The sequence below is a fragment of the Bactrocera oleae genome, chromosome 6, assembly GCF_042242935.1.
Source record: "Bactrocera oleae isolate idBacOlea1 chromosome 6, idBacOlea1, whole genome shotgun sequence".
Classification (NCBI taxonomy): domain Eukaryota; kingdom Metazoa; phylum Arthropoda; class Insecta; order Diptera; family Tephritidae; genus Bactrocera; species Bactrocera oleae.
The window spans coordinates 18,981,730-19,008,060 of NC_091540.1; the positions used below are offsets into that span (position 1 = coordinate 18,981,730).

A 26,331-nucleotide genomic window follows, 5' to 3' on the forward strand; every position below is an offset into this window, starting at 1 on the left:
AATAGTTGGCTGGTTAGCAGTATGCGTATTCCAAAGGAAAATCCACAGAAACAGCACTAAGCTCTGTGGTGGCGGAGATTGAAAAATCTCTGGAAGTCAAAGAATACACTCTATTTGCCTTCTTAGATATGGAAGGAGCCTTCAACAATATCCAGCCTAGGGCCATACTGAGTGCGCTTAAGGATCTAGACATCTCTGAACCTCTCAGGAAATTAATTGAACAGATGCTCACGAGCAGGTCAATAATTTCGACGATGGGAGCGTCAACGATGTGCAGATCTGTCCAAAGAGGTACACCTCAAGGAGGCGTGTTATCCCCACTTCTCTGGGTCCTGACAATGAATAAGTTGCTGGTGGATCTAGAAAAGAAGGGGGTACATGTTGTGGACTACACTGACGATGTGGCAGTATCGGTCAGAGGCAAATTCCCGAATACTCTCGCAAACCTTATGCAAACGATCTTGGACGATATAAATCGTTGGGCAGTATCGTGCGGATTAAACTTAAATGCTGGTAAGACAGAGCTTGTATTGTTCACCAGAAAACATAATGCTCCAGAAGTCACGGCGCCAATAATAAATGGTTGCAGACTAACAATTGGAGACAAGGCAAACTACCTGGGACTAATCTTAGACAGGAAGCTTTCATGAAAACAAAACTTGGATGCTAGGGTGAAGAAGGCAGCCACAGCACTCTACACCTGTAAATAGATGGTGGGCCCCAAATGGGGGCTTACTCGTCGGGTAACTTATTGACATACGGTATATTGGTATGGTGGCCAATAATGGAAAAGAAATACGCGGTAAAGCGTATGGAAAGTTTACAGAGAGCAGCCAGTATATGCATTAGTGGAGCTCTTAGAACAACGCCAAGCCAGGCTCTAAACGTCACTCTACATTTACTGCCAACAGACCTCTTCTGTAAGCAAGTGGCAGCAAAGTCAGCTCTTAGACTGAGGGATTAATTAAAGAAAGCCTTATGGTATTGACAAAAAGTGTGCTCACAACAAGGAGCATATATATATATATATAAGAGGAGACTGCAAAGCATCTTCTATGCGAATATAAAGCTCTATATAGGAAGAGAATCGCATCTATCGGTCGTGGATTCCTTGACGACGTATCAGAAGTTGCTAATATAAAATTATTTGTACTGATGAACTTCATGAGGAGCACAGGTTGGTTCAGAGAAGAGACAATAGAGTGAAGGAACATTAGTCCCGGTGGTATCACAATGGGCCTCCTATAGGCCTAGGTGCGTCATTGGACAGCCACTCTACCTACTTACCTACTTGTTATCCTTTAGTGCTGTTCTGCTATCTGGTATTAGCAGTGCATCCTGGCTAAACATTCTCCCCGACCCCGTAAAATTAATTGAAGTGATATTCGTTTATAACCACTGTAGAAAGACTAATGTCTGTATAAGTATGTATATATGTTATGTAGTGAAATTTTTATTTTTCCATGGTTCTTAATTCTTATAAAAATACTGGAAAACCGTGGCGGCCAAAATTCTGAATTGCGGCTGCATGTATGAATAAGTGAGATTATGTGCAACTGGCATTTCAGAACATTAGAAATTCTTACCTAATTGTAAATATTTCCGCAACATTCCTTCTATCGCTGAAATTACACGATCAAGAACTTGATTTCAAGTTGATTACACGAACTACTTGTCAAAATTGATTTAAATTGACAGCCGTGATGTAAGCTGCAAGCAACTTTATAATCAATAATAGTGTAACGGATTTCTCGATAAAGCGTCCCCCTTGTAACTCACTCTTCAGTTCGCTCACTGGATTGTTAAATAAAAGTCCCAATTTAATGCTACAGACTTATCTTTATTTCTAATTCCAACAAATTAACACTTCTTGCTCGTTATTCGAGTTTACAACTCATTGCTTATAGTTCGATTGCTCTTCTTCGCTACTCGAACATTTTGGCAACTATGAATTTCGCTATCTAGTTGGTTCTAGCAGTTTATCGTCGATTCTGATTTGTTCTGGCATTCGTTTTCGCCACACTGTCCTCCACCTAAGTCTAATCGTCCCGATTAGACATACTTATTTGCGGTACCAAACGTTACTGATTGACTACTATCTTTGTGGTGTTCTATAGAGAAGTTGTAACTTTGGAGTCTCTCAATCCACAGTGCCAATTTAAATGCTACATGATCTGTCCTCACCCGAAATCGCTGGTCATAAAGGTACTTATGAAAGTATTTGATTCCAGGTCGGGTCTTTCAGTGCAATGCTTTTAATACCTGGTCCATAAGTCTCTTAAAAGTAACTACTTTTTAAATCAAATGCTGAGAATCATTTTGTTCCTGATAACGTGTCCAGCGTGTCATAGATTCTAGGAGTAGACTATCTTTCTTCTTCGCAGATACTACAGGTGAGCTCCATGGACTCGCTGACGATGTTCGATTACGCCGCTTTCGCTCATTTCACGTATGGTCTGGCTTACAACTTCACGTTTTGCTAAAGGAACGCTTCGAGGAGCCTGGCGGATAAGTCTTGCATCACCTGTGTTAATAAAATGTTTCACAACTTTGGTTCTTCCTGATTTATAATCATCTTTATCAAATATGGATGAGTATCTGAAAAGGAGTTTAGCCTTATTTTGATGGTTTGCCTTGAGTACCTTATTTCGCAATTTATCACGGGCTCAATCTCTTGACAATCCCTTGGAGAGTTTAATTGGTAACTTGCACTCATTAAGTACTCTTACTGGAACACATTTATCTTGTCTTGTCATAGCCAGGGGTTTGCCTATAAGTAGGTTAGGTTAGGTTAGAAGGGTGGACAGCTTAAACGCCGGTCTGTTGTGATTCCCAAAACTCCTATAAGCCGGATCAATAAACCCTTACTTGTCGACAAATCGCTTTGTGCAAAACGTGTGATTGCCGAGATGTTTCAATCTCAACCAAGCAAAAGTCGGACAGTGGAGGATAAAGTGCCGGGATGTTTCCACTTCACCCTCCTCCATACAGCTTTGACAACTACCATCGGGTAGTATTCTAAGCCGCACCGCATGAGTTCCCATTGGACAGTGCCCAGTGAGAACTCCTACCATGGCGGCGAGGCGAACTTTGTTCAAGGCGAGAAGATCCCCCGACCTCCTGGGATCCACTCTCGGCTAGAAGGATCGCGCAGTCGCGCAGGAGCTGGTCGTCGACCAGCGTCTGCTGAGCGTATGCTAGGTCTATTGGTCCAGAGCCAGAATGCAAGACCTTAGTGGAGAACCAACTCGATCCCATTCCGATGTGAGCAGGGCAAGGGTGCCCCCCCCTTTATGAAGTCACCTGTACTAATATACGTGCATCTTGAGCTACGCACTACGTTGACAACCGCGTTTCTAACGAGGACAATTGAGATTGTTGTGCCAACATTTGTGATGACACCTCTGCTATTGGTTGGGTCATACGTTTATCCTGTTTTTTGAATTGTGTCGGTATTTGCGTTGACATCCGCGAACATCAGTTGTTGGAATTAGGAATAAAGATAAGTGTATAGCCATTAAATTGGGACTATTCTTGAACAATCCTGTGATCGGACTCAAAAGTGAGTTATAGGTAGACGATTTATCGAGAAATCCGTTCCAGTATGAATATTAACCGAATAATAAATACTCTTCGAATAGTCGTAACCTTGCGGCAGTAGAAGGGGTATTGGAATTGTTGATCTACTGCGAGTATTTGAATAAATTAAAATTGTTTGAAATCCAAGAAGCCTTTGATTTGTGAACAAAATTGTGTTATTGAATGACAGTGCAAACCGAATATTATTATTCGAATAATATCCTATCCTGTTAATCCGGTTAGGCGATTAGTCAAATAAAAAGAGCTCTAGTATATACTTATGTGTTCCGCATGCAAGTTGCATCGTAGTAGCCGTTGTCGAAATATGTATATCAATGAATAACAAATATTCAAATTAATGAATTTTTCTAGTTATTAGCAAGCGAAGTATTTTCTTTTCATTAAACTCATTTAACGAATATATTAAATAATTGAATTACCAAGATGAAAATTCAATTGCGTTTGTTTTGTATTTCAAATGTCAAAAATTTACTTTCATTTGGCACAGCGAAATGTAAAATTTGTTAACACCATAGGAAATTTTTTCATGCCATTTCAAAAAATTTTACTGTTACTTTTGCTTCGCTTTACGTCAGTCATTTGTTTTGACAGAAAAGTTCGATGTACGATTTTATATAAGTACGTTCACATAAAAATCGATTGATTTGTTTTTAATTTTAAATTGTTATTACAAATGATATATTAGTGCTATTTTATGTTTCTTTTGGGAAAATAACGTGAGATTTGTTAGAACTTTAAATAATTTTACATTTCACATATTAGTGGTAACATTACAGCTGCCCATTACCGTCGGCAAAATTAGAACTGGGTTTAATTTAGCGACAGCGACAACTGCAACCCTGCTGCAGTGAAGTCGTGCTGCTGTCTGCTGTGAATTTTAATTTTTGACAGATGCTGGATGTCGCTTGTCGTCGTCTATGTGTTCAGCGTTTCAGTATCAACTGTCACGTAAAGCAAGGAAAGTTGTATTTGAATGAGCCTTTACAATATTTCAAGAATGAAAGATTACAATGCTTTACCGTTACTTTTTTCGGTTTAGGCTGTGACACTTGTTACAAAAACAAAATGCCGCCATGTTCTGACGTAATTCTTTTGAGTTGAGAAGAAGAAGCAGGAAACAGTAGTTTGTACACAAAAGCGTAAACACGTTTTTAATATGTAAAATAGACTTTTATTAGTTTTTAGTGCCATTAATAGAATAATGTTGCGATAAAATATTTGGCTCATTTTTAAAATAAATATATTTATCTGTTGAAACATAATTGCCAATTCAGTAAATGGATTAAAGGGATTGAACATATTCATAAGTTATTTTCGTTTAAATTAGGAATCGTTTAATTCTTTACTAGATGTGTTAAAGGAACATTTCCACAAAATCTCCATTTCCTTGCTGCCGGTAATTTTCAAGAAAGCATTTTAAATGGTTTTAACTTTGGGCTGAAGCAACCTACGAAATCTATAGTTGTTACAAAACAAGCTTTTAAATTTATGAACACCAAAATCTCAACCAAAATTTTATCTCTGACCAAAATGTAGTCGGACTGTAAACCATAAAAGGGACCTTAATGGGAGAAACAAACAACCAAGTTTCATGAACTAAACATGGCTACTTTACGCATTTATTTACGAATAAGTAATTTTGATGTCGACATCATATTCGAATTGATTCTGCTGTAAATTGCAATCGATTGTAATAAAATTGAGAATCAAACAGTTAATAATTGTCTTAAAATATCATAAAGTGATTGAAACAGTCGAAAAAAGTGGTAATTTGTTTTTTTCTACATGTCTAGTCGCCATTTCGTCAACCAATTTCTTTCAAACTTTCCAGTAGTTCCAGACAAAGCGACATTATTTTATATTATTGATTTTTTTCAGATTGCTAAGTGGGTTGAAATCGTACATATGGTCACGTGCACATTTTTTGAGATCCCCCACTTTCTCAGCAGCTAATTTTCGAAATTTTTTATATTTCCTAATAGAAAAATGGATACTAGATATATTAATTGCCTTTTACTTGCGACACTTCAAAATTACCTGAAATTCATGCTTCTAGACTAGAATACCCCTTAAAACGGTATCTTGACGACTCAAGCGTCTGTTTTATTACACGACTGTTAGAGCATTACGTCCGTAATGAGCAAATTGAGCGTTTGAGATCCTATCCGTTCCCAAATGGAGTGCTTGTGTTGGAATGTGCATATTATTTGCTATTAATTACCAAAACTCCCTCTTTTTATTCATTTTTTGTTCATTGAATTTTAGAAAAGTACACCACATTTGATGCAATTCATGGAGTTAATGTTATTTATGTATCTTTCCCCTGCTTGTTGTAATAATTGAATCTTTTCCGACGTGCTGAAACTTTCAATGAATTTCGTGGACATAAATCTTTTTTATACATGCAAGTATATGTAACTTTTTTAGGGATAAAGTAATGTTCCTATTGTAGATTTATCAACTTACAAAAATATTGTTTAGCTGTAAAATATGGTTAAGTATTTTAAAAATTACTTAATAAAATTGATCAAATAATACAATTAATTATTTTGTTAATAGATGTTCATTGAAATTTTTGGTAGCTCTACACGATTTATACTTTACGGCTACCGAATATATTGGTTAAAGTCTTTTCCAGGAGGCTTAACAGAAAATGTACATGTAATTTTGTTTTGGAATAGTCTCAGTTATTTGACCGGTGAACTCTACAAGAGCAATATCTTAATTACGCCAGAAGTATGTATACATTGCCAAATGCTTAAGGATGTGCGTAAAGAAGAGGTGAACGATCTAATGTATTCAAGAGTTTCGGTTTGAATTGTCAATAGAAGAAATTCATAAAAAATTTAACAAAAATTTCTGGTTGCACTATGGGGCAATTAACCGGTTATTTTAGTGAGAGGTTTCTTTTTTGTTTACATAAATTAATAAAAAAGACTTTCCCCCTTAAAAATAACTTGGTTCTAATTTGTGAACGTCGACTGTAGTAAAAAATATGTAACCGATATGCTAACATATAAATTTGTTAGCAGTAACAAACGGGTAACAAATAAAAAACACCCCTGTGTGTGAGCTCTTTATTTCATAAATTAGTGGCAACACTGTACGGTGCCTTACGATGCAACCCTCCAATTTGTTTGACTTGACACACCAACCAATTCGCAGCGGCAATACGGCCATTAGGCAAAAAAGTGAGAGACGAATAAAAGTGCGAAATTTCTTCATAACATTTCTTAATTTTTTGCTTGCAAATTGCAAAATTACGTTTTGCTAATAGTGTGAACGAGAACGGATAAATAAAGAGTTTTAATAACGTTCATTGAATAGTGTGCGCGTGTATTGGATAGGCAAATATATTATATTTTGCAGAGCTTGTGCTGAATCGACAAGTTCTTCGCTTTGCTTATTTTTTATCACTAAATGTGCAAGTCTATTTTCTTTTAATCTATAATAAAAAGTATCAGATACACTCTTCCAATTGTAATAATATTGTTTTGTGTGTTTTCGCTGCAATTATAAAAGAAGTCATACCAATGTGATTGTGGATACAAAGATAGTAATAATAATTTTGTGTGGAATGTTTGACATTCAATTATTACTTTATTTAAACGCAGTTTACTACGAAAAAATGTACACTATTTAAAAGTTATATATGTTGGTTATTCATTTAAATACAATATTGTGAGGAAGAATATAAATTGTAAAACGAAACGAAAGCGTGAAAAGATGACTTCAACTACTAATAGAAATGATACAACAACGAGTATTTGTGACAGCGATAATGTGGGAAGCACCAAAACGGCAGGTAATGCCAACGGGAGCGGCAGCGGCACCATAGAAGCTGAGTATAATAGAATTGCTGATCGACAAGGCTGGCATAGGTGCTACCAGGTAAACAGTAAACAATAAACCCGCAGTGGGGTGAATGCGCCCGAAAGAAAAACGCAAGATTATTGTCCAAAATTATTGATTAACAATAAAAAGAAATTATAAACAAAATTTAAAAGATTTTCGAAGTTGTTTGCTAAGCAGTAATACAATTTTATTAGTACATATTCAAATCTTTAAGTAAATGGTATAGAATCTGTTCCGCTAATTCTAACGTTTTTTGTTGTTCCTCTCCTATTAGCCCTGTATTATCTATGTACATATTCATCGCCTTCACAGTTACTATTTTTGTTTTTGTTTTTATTTTATGCTGGCTTCTACGAAATCTATGAGAGAATCAAGAAGTAAACTATGAAAATACATAGTCATTGCCGACAAACCAGCTTGTACATAGTAAGTACGTTATTGTGGTCGTATACACATTTGTATACACTAGACTGTAACGATGTGTAATTTTTATTTACTTGTGTACTTTTGCTTGCGGAGATTTAGCTCAGTGCGTCCATTTAACAGCCATGAGTGAAATAAGTAAATGCTTTACACTAAACGACAAAAAACACTCCACGATATCAAAATTCGGTGGGCATTTCCAGGAAAATAAGCACACAAAGTTCAAATGCAATAAAATGAAATTAAAAAAAGGTTATATGGCCATAATTTTTCCATTTAGAGAGTGTGTCGCTCATGCGCTTATGGTTGACTATAAAATTATTTCTAACTTTCTGAAATATTGAGTAGTTACGAGAGCTTGATAGTCTTGACAAATATTCGTTGCACTGCAATGTCAACTAAAGCGATCAGTTGGTATCAGATAACTAATTATCATAGCTTCTGATCCTATTTCTGGATGCTTTCATCTGTAATATAAAGGAACTGGTTGCGACTTTGAATAGATTCATCTGAATTCCAGCTATAGTTAAATTCCGAAGCCATTAGTCAGTGTGCAGTAATAAATCTCCAACGCAACTACCGTAATAAGAGTATCGAAATACTCAGCGATAGCCAAGCGGCGCTAAAAGCGATATTGGCCTACGAGACTCGATAGCTATTAGTGGAGGAGTGTATAGGAAGGCTTCATCGCCTATCAGCTTGCAACCGTGTACACCTGATCTGGGTGCCGGGGCATAAAGGGGTAGCCGGTAACGAGCTGGCAGATGAACTCGCCCGCTCTGCGGCTGCTACCAGAATGATGGGGCCAGAACCATGCATTACGGTGGGGCCTCATACAATAAAGAAGCTACTCCGTACGGAGGAGAGAGCGAACAGAGACAGTCACTGGCAACAGGCTGCAGGAATGCGCCATGCCAAACTGCTACTGGGAGGGTTCAACCTAGCCAGGTTCAAAATAATGATAAACCTCCCCAGAGACAAACTCCCACTCCTAGTCGCACTCTACACTGGGCACTGTAGGCTCAAGAAACACCTGTCAAGCATGGGCATGGCTTCTTGTGGCAACTGCCGATTCTGCGACATGGGGCCGGAAACACCAGAACACCTGATTCTAGATTGCCCCGCAATTTGTAGACGCAGGCTCAAGGCCCTAGGCTCCACTTATGTGAACAGGGATCACATTGCCTCAATAGCACCCAGCAAGTTGTTGGAGTTTTTCAAGGTGCTGGGACTTTGGGAAAGCATGTGATGGAGGAGAGGGCACAATAGACCCTAGGTCGCAGTGCAAACCTCATATTCATTCTAATCTAATCTAATCTAAATTCCGATGTCCGCCGAGATCTGTTTGCATGAACGGATAGAAGAGGTTCTCCAAATTAAAAAATATTTACCCACCTCAGACCAAAATATAAATTTATGAAAAATTTATTTCAATTAAATTCATTGAAGAAAAAAAGTATATTTCTAAAAATAATTATTTGTCCTAAATGTAAACACACAAATCTGTTGAAACCCGAGGACTGTCTGTCCATCCATCTGTGCAAGCTGTAACTTGAGTAAAAATTAAAATATCTTGATGACACTCGGTACACATGTTTCTAAGCACCATAAAAAGGTGGGCATTTTAGATGTGTAATCGGACCACTGCCACGAAAAAAAATCCAATAAACGAAAACAAATAAATTGTCATAACTAAGCTCCGCAATAAGATACAACACTGTTATTTGGTATAACAATAATCACATTAGTCAGAGCGCAGTTTTTTTTTTTAAGTGAACGTGGCCTTGGCGTCTAATGGGTTTAATGTGCAAATTCCCTAAACCGGTTAAGCTACAATAACCAAATTCACTCTATACAAATCTCTTTAGCATCCTTACTGAGAGTGTGAAAATGTGATAACCTCGCCTACTCCCTATTTAACGTTTTTGATTAAAACGATAAATCCTTAAATAAACAAGTCAGATATTTAGAACTTAACAATTAAGCTTTTTCGGAGCCAACACAAAAAATGGACAATGGGCTGGGCACCGCCTTTGTCCACGGTTGACATTTTACCGAAATTTTCGTTCAATGAGATATATGATGCGAATTCGGAGAGAATACCTTCCTGATAATATTATGTCTGCATATAAAAAAAATGGGTCAATACTTCTCTTAGCCCCCATATACCGAATAGACATATTTTCGAACTTTCGGCTGACTTTATACCGCATATGTCTACCAATACGTGAGTTGTTGTAGATAACCGTTACAACACATGTGTGTTTTTCTAATAAGGGAACTTAAGGAGCATTTTTCCCGTTAGCAAAATGTAATAATACCAAAAATAGATCAAATCGGGCCAATACTACCCCTATCTCCATATGTACATAAAGGAATTTTTGTTATTATACTGAATATGTCGGTCAATGTGTGAGTTATTTACTTATAAAATTGCTTGAAAATATGTTCTCGAGTATAACGTCAAAGGTTAATGCAACAAGCTCAGACCTTTCTCTGCTGCAATATACCCTATATAGTGATTTCCAATTTTTCAGCTGAGTTTAACCGTTTTAGGTTGATCAAATCTGTTTCAATGAAATTAAGTGAACAAGTTTTCTTAAAAAGTTTACAATTATATTAATGATCTAGCGCTGAATATGTAAGGGTACCTTAGAATAAACCTCATATCCCCAATATAATGCATTCCCATCCTCTGCTTGATGTGTTCCCACATGATCTCAATATATAAATTTAGCCACTCCGGTTGAGTTTATATCACATACACTCGCCAAAAAAATTATCCGTACACCTCGACATGAAAACAATAAACTGAGAAATGTGTGATCAAATAACTTATGTATAAAAATAGTATACAAAAGTTTTATTTAGTATTTTTACTGCACTTTCAATACGTTTTTACTTTTAGACAATCACTTCAAAAAAATTCCCAGAACAAAAACTAAACACAGTTACTTAAATTCAACGGAAAAAGGGGATATTTCCCTTGTAATATGGTGACAAATTCATTCCCTTAAGCGCTGATATTGTATTGTATAATTGATCTCGATCTTGACGGTTGACCTTAAAGTTAATATAATTTTTCATTGTGCAAAAATTCGCGATGACCCCTAAAGTTAAAGAAATTAGTGCTGGCGAAAGAAAAATTATTCTTAAACTCAGAAAAGAAGGCAAATCATTTCGAGAAATAGGTAAAATGATAGGAAGGACACATTCTTCTAAAAAACTAAGTCGATTGTGCCAAAGCCACGCTCTGGTCGACCAAGTATATTAACCGTTCGAGAAAAACGAACAATATTACAGTCAGTAAAAGCAAATCCTTGACTTACTGCCTCGAAAATATGTGAAAATATTAAAAATTTTTTTTAAAAAGGATCTCCATGAAGATACTGTACGAAAATTTTTGAAGAAAAATGGGTATCACGCACGCGTAGCGCGTAGGAAGCCCTTTATATCCGAAGTAAATAGGCAGAAACGTATGGATTTTGCAAACAAATATATCAGCAAGCCTCGAGAGTTTTGGGAACGTGTCTTATTCACCGACGAAAGTAAGTTTTGTACTTTTGGCATTAAAGGAAAAAAGTAAGTTTGGCGTAAGAGTGGTACTGCACTTGATAAAGAAAATCTTTTACCCACCGTCAAACATGGCGGACGAGGTGTGATGGTATGGGTGTGTTTGGCGGCAGAAGGAGTAGGCAAACTCGTTTTTATAGATTCAATAATGGATCAATTCGGCTATTTAAGTATTTTAAAAAATAATTTGAAGGAAAGTGCTCAGCAGTTGGGGATTGGTGATGATTTTTGGTTCCAACAGGATAATGATCCAAAGCACACGGCGCACAATACCAGGCTTTGGTTGCCTTATAACATAAAAAATCAATTGCGCTCGCCATCTCAATCTCCAGACCTCAACCCCATCGAGCATTTGTGGGATTTACTGGAGCGCAGAATCCGCCAACACACCATTACCTCCAAAGAAATACTCATAAATGAATGAAATTACAAATCATGACACATCCAAACTTGTTCATTCAATGCCACATCGACTTGAAGAGGTCCTAAAACGTAAGGGCTATCCTACTAGTTATTAGGATATTAAATTTTTCCAAAATAATTGAATTATATTTTATTATAATCAAAATGTACGAATACTTTTTTTGTTTCATTATGTGAGCTTTTTTTGTTTTTGGTCTGTGAAATTTTTTTTAAAATGTATGTCTAAAAAACAAACTAATGGAAAGTGTAGTAAAATAGTGAATAAAACTTTTGGATACTATTTATATACATAATAAGTTATTTGATCACAAATTTCTCAGTTTATTGTTTTCATGTCGAGGTGTACGGATAATTTTTCGGGCGAGTGTATGTATGTACATATATTATATTTGAAGTATCGTAGTAGCAAGTAACACCTGTGGGCTAAAAATTTTGTTATATAGATAATTATAAATATAGTTTAAAAAAACTAAAGACACACGCTTTTAAAGAATATCGAACTAAAAAGCGTGGGGCGCTCGATATATTGTCAATAGATTTTATCTTAAGTTCTCGTTGATAGTATTATAAATTTCTAACAGAGGGTGCATGAATGTAAAATTCTTCTCGAACAACGTAATAAAATTTGAGGTGTTAACCTGTGAAAAGTAATATTGATGCAGATAGTATAATGAATTTGGTTGAAATAATTTTGAACGCGGTTCCTATAAAGGCATCTCATACCATCCTAGAGATAAAATTTAATGTCTCTGTCGTGTTTAGTGCTTGGTTTATCGCGCTTTTAGTATTTTTTAACAGTACCGTTATATGGGGAGTGGGCGGGGTTGTCACCCTATTTCACCCATTTTGCACTGTAGGTAGAGGTGCTTCCAGTGAATTTTGTTATTATAGCTTCAGCGATTTAGGAGCTATGCCCATTAAACCTATTTAACCGCAGATGCCTCTTCCTAATGGGATCCTGTGTACCAAATAATAGTCTTGTATCTTATTGCGGAGCTTAGTTATGGCAATTTATTTGTAAAGGAGAGTTACAAACTGACGGACAGACAGACATACAAATGAAGCTAATAAAAGTGTGTTTAAAACAGGGCCTCAAAGGTTTAATATACATATCTCCCGAACCGTTTAAGCTAAAATAATCAAATTCATTCAGAACAAATCCCTTAATTTTTATCCGGTCAATTCGGCAGAATTCTGGCGTTGCATCAACAACAACACTGTAAAAGTGGATGAAATCTGATGATAGCCCCGTCCAATCATCATATAACAGTACTATTTAAAGCGCGATAAATCAATAACTAAATACGTCAAAGATATTAAATTTTACCCCCAAGATGGTATGTGAGGACTTTATAGGAGCCGGGGTCAAATTTGGACGATAGGCGTGGCACCGCCCACTTTTAGGTGAAATCACATATCTTGGGATCTGCTCGACCGATTTCAACCTAATTCGGTGCATGACGTTCTTTTCATATTTCTAGGTCATAGTGCGAAAATGGGCGAAATCCGACTACAACCACTGCAGATGCCCCTCCCTATTGTGATCCTGTATACCAAATAAGAGTCTTGTATCTTGTTGTGGAGCTTAGTTATGGCAATTTATTTGTTTTTGAATAATAGCGTTTTGTGGGCGTGGCAGTGGTCCGATTACGCCCATCTGCAATACCAAACGTCTCACGGTATCAAGAAACATGTCTACCAAGTTTCATAAATATATCTCAATTTTTACTCAAGTTAGAGCTTGCACGGACGGACAGACGGACGGACGGACGGACAGACAGACAGTCACCCGGATTTCAACTCGTCTCTTCATCCTGATCATTTATATATACATAACCCTATATCTAACTCGATTAGTTTTAGGTGATACAAACAACCGTTAGGTGAACAAAACTATTATACTCTGTAGCAACAGGTTGCGAGAGTATAAAAATATCCACAAGTAATATAAATAATCATTGTTAAGCAAAAAAAGTTTGGTGAAGTAAAAGATCGACCACGTTCAGGTAGGCCAAAGCGGTTCAGTGATACAGAAATACGATCAGGTGTGAGAGCTGTAAAGATAGATCCAACTGTCGGTGCCGTCAAAATGTCTGATGGAGTGTCCAGAACATCCGGACTGAACGTTAGCCCGATCAGGCTAGCGTTGCATGCTAATGGTCTCTGTGGCCGGGTACCGAGGAAAAAACCAGACATCTCTGCACAGCACCAAAAGCGATGATTGCAACTTGCGGAAAAATATAAAACTAATCGTTCTGGAATAAGGTAATTTTTTCAGTTTGGAGAAACAAAAATCAGGAGTTTGATCAGAAAAACATTACATCCACTGTAAAGCATGGTGGGGGTTCGTTGATGGTTTGGGGGTGCATGGCGGCAAGTGGATTGGGAAGGCTGGTGTTTATTGATGGCACAATGAACAAAACAGATTATCTAAACATTTTAAAAGAAAATTTGCTCCCCAGCGTTGAAAAATTGGGCTTAGATCAATCCTGCATCTTCCAACAGGATAACGAATGGTTGCTTTACCGTACACTTAAACAGCGAGATAGAATAGAGAATAATGCGTTTAAAGTATGCCAGTTGTGTGTCTTGTGACCAAAAATTGTCTAAATCGAATCAAAACTGTTCAAGCCCCTAGGTACTGAATATGTGGACTCCAGATCCTCTAGTTGACTTTTTACCGAAAATATCGGTCAATGTGTAATATATATAAATGAAATTCATATAATAAATAAAGGAATGAAAGTCTCGATAATGGTATGCTTTTCTGGGTTGGATCGGATCGATACTTCCTATAGCCATCATAACGAGGTATCTTTGTGCTTAAAATGGATGAAATCGAGTTAAAATTTTACCTAGTCCCCATGTAACTAATACCAGGATTTTCGAACATTCGTCTGATTTTTATCCATATGATTGGTGATGGTATGTGAGGTACCTTAATGAAACAATGGGAGCATTTTATTAGTCTGTGGCATGTTAGTAGTATGTGGTATTGGCAAAAAGTGATAAAAAACGGGTTAATACTACCCTCAACTTATACTTACTTATAATGCTTTTCGTTATTCTAACTAGTTTTATGCCGAATATGTCGGTCAGTAAGTATTGATATTTTTTTTGCTCAAACGAGTATACCATTTGACTTTGCGAGAGTATAAAATGTTCAGTTACTTTCGAACTTAGCCCTTCCTTACTTATCATTTATAAAGTTTTGTTAGCACCTGAAGGAATTTCCCGGGCTTTGATCCTTGCAAATTGCAAGAGGATAAAATGTTCGGTTCCGCCCGAACTTAGCCTTTCCTTACTTGTTGAAATACACGATTTCACCAAGGGGCTTTCAGTAAAGTCAATATCCGGGAAATATGGAGTTCTAAAGTCGTGGGTTTATAGTAATTGGAAATTTTCAGAACCCGAGAGTTTTTAAAAACAAATGGCTACCCGTAACCTACAGTGGCTCACAGTTATTTCGTGCAGCCGCTAAATAAAACTTTTGAATCTTATAGGAATAAAAACTAACGATGGTATCAAAAAAATTTAACGCAAAATTTGGTTCACATTTGTATAATCGAATTCGTTATAATTTATATCTGAAAAACTTAGCTTCCCTTTAATAGTAATTCTGCGTGAATGCATCTAACTTAATTGGTATTCTTTGTGCTATTTATGTATAAGTATGTATTCTAGTTTTCCTTAATTGCGCATCAAAAAACAAAAAGAAACTTGATTTTTCAAAGGTGAATCCACAGGCAAGCGTAGAAAAGGAGAAATAGTTTTAAATATTTTTGTATTTGTTGCCACTCCGTGGAACCCGTTTCGACTCGACTGAGGCCGTAAAAGAAAAATCGCAGCGGGAACTGAAGGCGATCCGGGACAGCGCCTTCAAGGCATGTTTCGATGGAATGGAGGTGGGATATGTGTATCGCTTCAGAAGGAGCATATTTTGAAGGCGACAACATAAATATTGATGAAGATTAAACATTTTTCGTTTAATTTAAAACTTCCGGAAACTTTCTGATCTTATGTTTAAAAAGAACGAAATCTTTAGTTAATAATTCCCATAAACTCGTGAAATATAAAATGTTTATATGAACAGAACCTTCCAAAGTAAGTGCTGCTTATCTTGGATAATGCTCAAAATCACCTACAAAAAAACGAACTGGGTAAGGCTACAGATGACGAATTGATTTGGGCAATTTTTATGCCGCCTAATGTAACGCCATTGATTTTGCCTTAGATTAGATTAGACTTGCAAAAATTCATTAGAGAAAATGCCTTTTGCGTAAAATTATTGCTACTACAGCGGATATTACAATCTTTAAATAATAAAATTCATAATTAAGACGCTAAATCCCTACTTGTATTGTCGTTTTCTTGTCAAAAGCTGTCAAAGAATGCTGTCGTAAGATGTTGGAGAAATATTTTAAACTGTGGTTCTGTAGGATTCGATCAAAAATTCTTGAATCAATATTGACCCTGGGCTAGTCGCATCTTTTAAGCAAAATAAACCTACGATGTTCAAGAAAAGCATTGCAGCTCGATTTCAGTTCTGCCGAGAACGCTAAAATTTGTCAGTTCAGGACAGGAAACGGATTATAGATCAATTGTTACCTTTCTGATGGTAAGTCATATTATTGGCATTGATCCAACGAGCAGCTCCAATAGCAATCATGTCCATCGTGCGGACATGATTCACAAGGTGGCACATTTTTTTGCTGGTAGCATATAATTGAATTTGCTATTAAGGTAATGCGAAGTAAATCATGATTTCGTTTTCATTGATAACACCCCGTTGTTGCATCGCCTGTGCAGAAAGCATTTCTACGCAATTAAATCCAGCCGCAGGTCACCAATTCAGAAATCGATGGGATCAACTAGAGTTATGGTTTTAAAGCGAGGCCGAAGGACGTTTTCAAAATGTATAAAATTTTTGAATTTAGTAATAGGATTTGGCGGTTTCTATTCTAAAGTTTACCCGAAGAACTTCCATTATGCGACAGTCAACCAAAAAACAACTAGTACAGAGAGATGCTTTGACTTTGAAAGGACTTTTCTCTTAAACTATTTCAGCTGTTAAGCTGCTACCAAGAGTAACGATATGAGAATTTAATGTATTTTTAGTATCTATAAAAAAATTTAACAATAAATCAATTTTGATGTTAACGATTGTAAAAAATTAAAATATCTCAATTTTGAGCAGCTGAAAAAAACTTGTACACTTACCTTGGCAACACTTTAAATGCAGTTATCTAGTAGGTAGCGTTCTTTTTTTTTGGTATTATTTGAGTATACTCAAAATGTATTATTTGGTAAACGAATTTATTTTGTGCGCTTGTAGTATTTGATGAAAAAACGGCGAATAAACAAACATCTAAGGATTTACAGACTATTGGAAGACTTGATGGTAGTGGAACGCCCAAAAAAAATTGCACGCCCCAGGCCGAAAGTAAAGTTGTACGGAATGTCAAGGAACACCCGAAAATATCCGCTGTCGCAAACGCCAAAACTTTGGGGGAAGCTGGCATTTCAAAAGTGCACCCTCAAACTGTTCGAAACGTCTTGGTTTCACCCAATTTTAAAACGTAACACCACGAAGCAAGCAATGCTTATCGAAGAGAAATATTGTGAAACGAATATTCTAAAGAGTATATACACCGTGATAACGAATTTTGGGAGTTTACAGATGAGTCCAAATTTAATTTATTTGGATCTGATGGTCGTCGATTTGTATGGCGTAAGGAAGGCTAAGCGCTAGAAATTAAAAAATTATATAAGGCAGTCAGGAGGAGACTGCATTGTGTGGTGTAATGGAAGGAAAAGGAGTGCAGTAGGAGCTAATGGCATCGGTAACCTTGTTTTCACTGAAGGAATTATGTAAAGAATGGAGTACTATTAAAAATAGTTCCGTCGGCAGCTAAACTCAATTTAAAGGGTGGATATTGCTGATATAGCTGATATATACATATATAATATATAGCTGATTGGTCTGTATGAAATGATTTCGTTCTCGGCTTTACCTGATTTGCGTACCATCACAATTTCAGCACACTTCCACTGAAATAAAAAAAAAATTAATTCGATTTCTGAATATATTGCAAGTTTAAATTATAAAAATAATAAAGACCATAAGATATGGAACGCTTTAAAATATCTAAAGCGACCTAAAAAAAATGTACCTATTAACTTTTGGTGTAGAACAGACAAAAGTAAAGCAAATGCGTACAGTAAATACCTCGAAGAAATATTCACTGCTTTTGGTAGCATTGGCAGCAACAATGATGCTGAAATATTAGAATTTCTTGACACACCATGTCAACTGTTTTTAGCAATGAAATATATTACGCTCGCGAAAATACGTACTTAAATCGAGAAATTGTCTAACAAGAAATCTCCAGGATATGACAAAGTTGATGCAAAAGTTACTAAGTGCTAACCTAAAAAGGAATTATGGGTGCGTTCTAAAATAACCACAGGAGTGTTGCAAATCTCTGGCAACACCTGCTACAGCATCAAGTTCTACTCTCACTTTTTCGCGCAATTTATGCAAATAATCGGCAATCCTAAAATTTTGTCTGCACATCAGCAGAGTATCAGCAAATATGCATCACATCATTTTAGAACAATTGAGATTCTTACATAATTGTAAATATTTTCGCAACATACTTTCTAATGCATCCAACGCATCATTAAAGTGTAAAAAATTACTTGCAACTACGTACACGGAACCAAATCAAGAATGAAAAAATGATGTTAATTGGACCAAACTATACATGTATAGCTATATTAATTGCAATTTTATGAAAATTGTTGGTAAGTCTAGTTAAGGCATTAACCGTCGATAGTCAAAATAAACTATCGCTAGTGAGACGAAAATAAAACTATCGATTGTTTTGCTGCTCTATTGCAGACTGATTTCACTGCCGCTTTGTCGTTTTTGTGTGTATACAAGGTGTGTTCAAAGGAAAAGATGAATTTTGTAATTTTTTTTTAAGTACTTATTTATTCATCAATATCTATTTTGTCCTTTTCAAAGTAATCCCCTTCGGACCTTAATACACTTGTGCCAACGCTTTTTTCAATCTTCGAAGCACTTGCACTTTTCGGTATGGCCACCTGCTCTTTCCTCGATTAAGACTTGATCTAATTAATTGTGTCAAAACGCTTTCCTTTCATTGGTTTCTTCAGTTTTGAGAATAGGAAAAAGTCGCAGGGAGTCAAATCTGGTGAATACGGTGGTTGAGGCATGATTTTAGATTTGTTTTTGGCCAAAAATTCATGAATAAGCATTTATGTGTGAGCTGGTGCATTATCTTGATGTAGAATCCACGATTTGTTATTTCACAATTCCGATCGTTTGAGCCGCCTTGCTTGACGCAAACGTTGCATAACTTCCATTGTAATCAAAGAAAACAGTGAGCAAAACCTTCATATTTGATCGAACTTGGCGTACCTTTTTCGGTCTTGGCTCATCTGTAAGCTTCCATTGGGATGATTGGGCCTTGGTTTCGACGTCGTAGCCATATACCCACGTTTTGTCACCAGTTATGACTCGATTTCCCCTATTTCAAAACAAACTTCGCTCCCACACGTTTCATGCCCAAAACATTCGAGATAATTGAATGGCATGAGCCGATTGATTTGTCAATATCCTCTGCAACTTCCCTATTAGTAGTTCGATGATTTTCAAGAACAATTTTTTTTTTCACTCTTCGCTTGTTGACGTGGTCGCACCTCCAGGATGCTCATCGTCATCAACATCTTCTCGGCCTTCTGTAAAGCTCTGTACCACTTGTAAATACTTTTTTGAAACAAAGTAGATTCACCGAATACCACAACAATACAATTAGTAGTTCGATGATTTTCAAGAACAATTTTTTTTTTTCACTCTTCGCTTGTTGACGTGGTCGCACCTCCAGGATGCTCATCGTCATCAACATCTTCTCGGCCTTCTGTAAAGCTCTGTACCACTTGTAAATACTTTTTTGAAACAAAGTAGATTCACCGAATACCACAATCAATATTTCAAGTGCCTTGGAGCACTTTATTCGATTTTTAACGCAAAATTTAATACATATTCTTTGATCCGTTTTCTCAAAAGTAAAAAATCGAAGAGCACACAAAAATGTGACTAACCTTTTCTGTTGTCAAAAACAAACTACTAATCGGAATTTTCTCCTAATGCAAGCACATGATACACATATATGTCCGACTATAACAACAACAAAATATCGATAATCGTATATACAAAACCCGCTAAAAATCAAAATTCACCTTTTGCTTTGAACACACCTCTTACGAATACGACAAGGATGGAAAATGTAGTTGAGGGTGCCGAAATTAATCAAATTCGAATAAATTTTCTATAAAATCAAAAGTTTTTGCAAATAATTCATTCACAAAAAACAGTAAACGTATTTTTAATACGTTTATATTAATTTGATTTTATAATACAATATATAATATGTATTACTACTTACTACATATGTGTATACATAAATTAACAAATAAGCCACCTGGACTTAATAATTAGTTGTATCAAGTTTTCTTCATAAGTTCATTCTCATATATCTACAGCCAAAATAATGGTCACCCAGTAATGAAGGGCTAAGTTCGGGTGTAACAGTACTTTTCCTACACGTGCAACTTACAAGTATCAAGCGAATATACTTTCAGGTGTTGACTAAACTTTATTTTAAAAACACTGCGAAAGAATTTAACGTTCGTTATTTGACTAAATCGGGAATAGATAACAATCGAATTGGGTATCTTATTAACTTACATTTAAGGTCATGTATTCACTGAGTTAATAGTTGTCCGATTTTCTTCATTTTTACTGTCATTATTTAGTATATGTAAGAGAACAGTTCTCTCTCTTAGCTTTTTAATTAAAGGTAGGCAGCCCGAAAGTAAAATAACTGTATAATCGGTTGTATGGGAGATATGTGGTATAGTTGTCCGATCTGGCCGATTCCTACAAATGATCAATATAATCTCAAAATGCGCATATGTAATAAATTTCATTCGGATATCTCAAAAACTGACAAAGAAATTTTTATCAACCCGAAAAAAAAATTCACTTAATATATCGCTAGCTCGAAACCGGTTTTAGATCCATATTATCTTAGGCAAGGACGTTCAGAATGATCCGTAGAACATTTCCCACACACGCGACTTTTTTAGATAAAAAAATCGACCCGCTGGTACGTATATATTTTCGTCTTTCAACAAATAGTGTCAAAAGTTCGTATACAGTTAAAAGTGCGGAAAATGTACAACTATGCAACTTTTCCATCACTGATTTGCATCTCTCTTTAACCAATCGATATGTGGAGTTGATGAAGTATGTATATTTCTATACGGGTCACTCTGGGCACGACCACAACCATACGACTCTCACAAAATGACATTGTGTTAGTGCGTCTTACAATGTTACAAAGCGAATCAGCGGGTCTACGGCGGACTGAATATGTGCACGTGCAAATGAATGTATCAAAATTAATATTATTTCAGGATAAGTGGCGATTAGAGTATCAACCGACCATCGATCATGATTGGACAATTTGGCATTCAAAAAGGGACTATATGAAATTTTATTGAGTAAGAATTAGTTTAATTTCAAACGTAAAATATGGACCTCCGTCTGCACCAAATCCTACAGTCGACAGCTGATTCAAGAATGATACAAGATTGCGACAAGAATTTACTTTGTTCCATCGTTAGTGCTCGTTTTACGCTCTTTGTTTGTGCGTTGTTAGTGACAATCCGTGTGGATACGTATACGATCACTTAAGCTCTTTTAGCCCATGCTAAGGTTTTGCCCATCCATGATCATAGTAGTCTGTTATGACCCACCATCGATCATCGGCGTTAAATTTATTGTTCCTCAAATTAATCGCTATACATTTATCGCACTGTCAGTAGTATCGAGCATAACGGCATTTCATCATAGTATAAATATATAAAACACCACCTTCCTTTCACTTCCTTCCTCTTCACGACCACTTCTCAGCAATTGAAAACTACACATGCCTCTCTAATGTGAACCCAAATGCCTGTTCGGAGGTTTGCATTTATACACACCCACTCTCAGTATGGCTTACATATACATATATACAATATATCGTATATATACATATGTATGTATAGTATTTGTATTTCACATTAATATCTGACTAATCGTTATGTCATAATACAGACCTCTTTGGATGCAGGTACTGTCATGTCTCAAGTATGGTGTAATTTGTTGTTGGAAACTCGTCATCATAAGAGCTGACAGCGCAGCATATCCAAAAAAAAAACCTAATGGAAAGAAAAGAATACAAGAAATTAACAAGTTTGCGCTGGAATTAATTTTTTCTGCAATCCGTCAATGAGTATGGAGATATGCGGTATTAACAAACAAATTCCTGTTATCTGCAAATAAACCCTGATGAAATTTTTGCTTTTAAAATTCATTAAAAACAATCTCTTAATAATAAATTATTTTAATACGTTGTTTTACCTTCTGCTTGCTTAATTTAAATTGTATTATAAGCTATAAAAAGTTTAATTTATAATTTAATTAAATAATAATTTTATATTGGCTAATTTTAAAATTTCCTACAGATGAATTACATACTTTAATAAGGAAGAAATATAACTTTTTAATACGTTTACTAACTAATTATTCCTTTTATTGGAGTTCAACTTAAATTAAAGGTTAGTTTTCAAAACAAATTGGTTTATGTTTTTTGATCGAGCATTTAACGAATTTAGGAAACTGATAGCTTAATGGTGACAATTACTGAAACTATAGACGAAAATGCAAGTGGCATAGATTTCATATATTAATTAACATAATTTTTAATCGGATTCTTTCACTTTCCAGTATAAAAACCAAACACCAATGAATGTATCGGGAGACAATCCTTTTCTGATAATAGTATGCCTTTATGTCAAAAATGGGTTGAATCGGATCAAAGAACTCCCTTAGCTCCATATATGTACGTAATATAAAGATTTTCGAACTTCTATTTGGCTTTATATCGTATATATCAATCAATATGTAAGATATCTTAGCAAAATTACCTGAACGTATATCATTGAATATACTATAGTTTTATACCAAAATATTATAAAGTGGACGACGAATTAATAACCCCTACAAATAGTAGTGGGAGTTACATATTTATGAAATTGCTTGAAAATATGTTCTCAAGTATATTTGAGCAATGTCAAAAGTTACTGTAATCTCAGACCTTTTCTGCCACCAATATACTCTATATAGTGATTTCCGACCTTCCACATATTTTTAAACCGTTCAGGTTGGTCAAAATACATATGTATGTGATATTTTAGTGAAATTAAGTAGGCAAGTCCTAAAAAGTGGTATTTTAGTGTTTAATATGAAGGGAATTGGTTTAGACCTTGGTCTTCGAGAAAACTTCAAGTAACTAATTATTAAGTCCAGGTGACTTATTTGTTAATTTATGTGTAGACATATGTAAGTAGTAATACACATTTTCTATTATGAAATCAAATTAATACTTATACACGTATTAAAAGTACATTTAATGTTTTTGTGTTTTTGTTAATGAATGTTTGAATAAAAAATTCTATTTTTAAAAAATTGATTCGAATTTGATTAATTTCGGCACTCTCAACTTCAGTTTCGCACATTTTTTGGAACTATTAGGTATTAAACAAACATTTCAAGTTATCAATTTTAACACGTACTCTAATACTCACTTCTTTGTAGGTGGGGTTACTAAAAAATTGTAAAATTATAAAGAAAATTTGGATATTAGGCATTTTTGTTGTTGCTGTAGCGGCAGAATTCTGCCGTGTTGACAGTCCTTCGCCGGTTAAAAATGCGGGTCCGTTCCGGTTACGTAGACCCGATTGTCATGTGAGGGGCATAGGTATTTTCCTTTTTATATTATTAAATTTTTTCTTAATATTTGATTAGTTTATTTTTGTGTAATGTTTTTAAAAGTTTTACAAAGTTATGTTTCGAACACAAAGATGACTGCGAACTTTTCTTGTCGGCGCATATCGTCTCGAAGCTAGTTTCTTGAACATTTTTATGACCGCAGCGACATATTAAACATCTGATGTACGCAATTTCGCTGTTGCCGTACTAAGTAAGTAAAATTTTTTGTGCAAAAAAATAAGTAATTAGATCATGTATTTGTTTTAAATTATCAATTGTTATTACATATGATATATCAGTGCTATTTTATGATTCTGTTGTTAAAATAAGGTTAGATTTGTTAGAGCTTTTAATAATTTTGCATTTCACATATAAGTGGCAGCACTACAGCTGCCCATTTTCGTCGGCAGAATTAGAAATGGTTTTAATTTTACTACAGCGACAACCGCAAGCCTGCTGCCATGAAGTCGTGCTGTTGTCTAAATAACTGTGTCCATAATAACGTGTGTATATTTAATATTGGACAGATGCTTTTTAGGAGCTCCGACTCGCGATATGCCAACATACAATTGGCCATGAGTAAAACATTATTTTCATAGGTCGATCCGAACTAATTTTAAGAACAGAAAATGAAGCTGTTTTAATGGGATTGGTAGATCGGCTGGTGTCATACGTCCGCCAACTGCCAACTAATAGTAAGATACAAATAAAGTGCTTTTACAGAGGCGGCACTTTAATTATTATTGTTTAAATAAAAGAACACTTATTGTGACGTAACTATAACAGTGAGACATACTTATGCTGTCGCTACATTTTTTGTAGATAACTATTGTACATACGTATGTATATGTATGTTCTGCAAAATCGTCATTATTTTGTTTGATAATGAATAGTATTCGCAGCGCACGCATATAAGGAACTTTTAGGTAATTTTTTTTACACCTTGGGAACAGGTGAACATAAGCTATATTATAACGCTAATAGTAAGGATCCCTACCTCTTTTAATGTGTATGTTACAAAAACTTTGAAACATTCTCATTATATGCACAAGTGAATATTGTATCTATTTACCACAGCATCCAGATAGCCAGCCATATACATACACACATTTTCATGCAAAGGGCTGTGTAAGACGGAATTAGAAAACAAAAACAACTCATTTCTAAGCAAACTTCCCACAAAAACGCTATTTGAACACTAATCGGTATATTTCTCAGAAAGTGTATACAGACTAATATTTATTTCGTACTAAAAGCAATAATGCTATGATATTGGATAATATTCCTTTCCGCGTCACATTCTCACTCTCGCTCAAAACATTTTTAGTAACTCTTTTCAACGAAAAGAGGTGAAACGGAATCTTGCAAAAAGTATAAAAAACGTTTAAATTGAAAATAATCGCGCAAGCGGCATTCCTGGAAGGTCAGTCAGACAGCTAGGCGGTCGTTGCTCAATTTGGTGAACTTTCAAACAAGTAAATGATTTTCATAAGCTAGTGATCGTTGATGCACAATAACGAGACATGCCTGGCACGGTTTGGCAAAACTATACACTAACTATAACGAACAGCTGATTGTCAGACCTAATATGAATCACTACTGTTTGTGTATTATAAATAGGGATTTTAAGGAAAATTTTTATATCCACTATTTGTAAGAAACCTTTTATTTTTATGTACATACGACAGTGTATGTATGTGTGTATGTACATATGTGTGCAGTTATATCAAAGCAACAGCATTGCACTGAATGTGCTTTCCAAATGTACCTACATATGTACATATGTATCTATTAAATCAGTTTTTACACGGTAGATTGGTTCCAGCAAAACCGTGTAAAAAAGACATTGATCATTCCCCTAAATTTGTGCTATTTACAATTACTCTGACCAGTAAACTTGCTTGCATCCACAAAAAGAGAATTTCTCTTAATTTATGCAAGAGATAAAGAGATGCCCAACTAATCTCTCACTGGAAAACGGAGCGCAATTGCTAAACGTCAAATCCTCCTGAACTCAGGCAATTGTCAAAGTTCAGGAGGTCTGACGTATAGCAATTGGAAAAAGAGGGACGGCCAAATTGAAATTCTACATAAAAATATGTGAACAGAGAGATTTGTTGCTGCTGTTGAAGCTCACTAATAATAATTGGAAAACAATGAAAATGAAAGAAAACGCGAAATTGAAATGTATATTTTCAATTGAAAATTATAAAAAAACATTTATTAATTGATAGCTAATACATTTACTCTTTTGATTAAGTATTGAAAGTTCAAACATCAATCGTTTTAATATATCACAAAAACGGTTTTAATACAATAGTATCTGCATATGTTTAGCGGATACATGTATAATAATATTAAATCTTAATAAATGTCGGGTATATTAATTTAAATTCCTAAAACTATTATTATTATTTTGTCCGATCTGGCTACAATGGAAAATGTTACAAAAAACGCTAATTTTGAGGCGCTCTCACACTGGAAAGAGTTGGGCATCTCATTATCCCTGATTTATGCTATAAACATACCAGCCAAAACAACTCTTGTAT

General features: G+C 35.4%; 1 protein-coding gene and 2 long non-coding RNA genes across 5 annotated transcripts in view; 2 read left to right on the top strand and 1 right to left on the bottom strand.

Moving 5' to 3' along the window:
- Positions 1-4,662: 4,662 nt before the first annotated feature.
- Positions 4,663-5,964, top strand: LOC138857964 (uncharacterized). Its single transcript, XR_011397217.1, has 2 exons — positions 4,663-5,366; positions 5,479-5,964. It is a non-coding gene; the product is annotated as an uncharacterized lncRNA (long non-coding RNA).
- LOC118680518 (uncharacterized) lies at positions 5,189-6,390 on the bottom strand. 2 transcript variants are annotated; one of them, XR_004976088.2, is made up of 3 exons: positions 6,067-6,390; positions 5,638-5,964; positions 5,189-5,575 (listed from the first exon to the last, which is right to left on the bottom strand). It is a non-coding gene; the product is annotated as an uncharacterized lncRNA (long non-coding RNA). The 2 variants fall into 2 exon arrangements; XR_004976087.2 differs by lacking the exon at positions 6,067-6,390 and having other exon boundaries at positions 5,638-6,048.
- A 356-nt stretch (positions 6,391-6,746) lies between these two features.
- Positions 6,747-26,331, top strand: part of Ptp61F (Protein tyrosine phosphatase 61F) — a 40,130-nt gene continuing 20,545 nt past the window's right edge. Inside the window, exon 1 of one of the 2 annotated variants that reach the window (XM_014232876.3) lies at positions 6,747-7,491. In XM_014232876.3, the coding sequence (XP_014088351.2) occupies positions 7,327-7,491 (165 nt within the window). In that variant the 5' untranslated portion in view covers positions 6,747-7,326. The remainder of the gene's footprint in view (positions 7,492-26,331) is intronic. The other variant, XM_014232877.3, reaches the window with a different exon arrangement.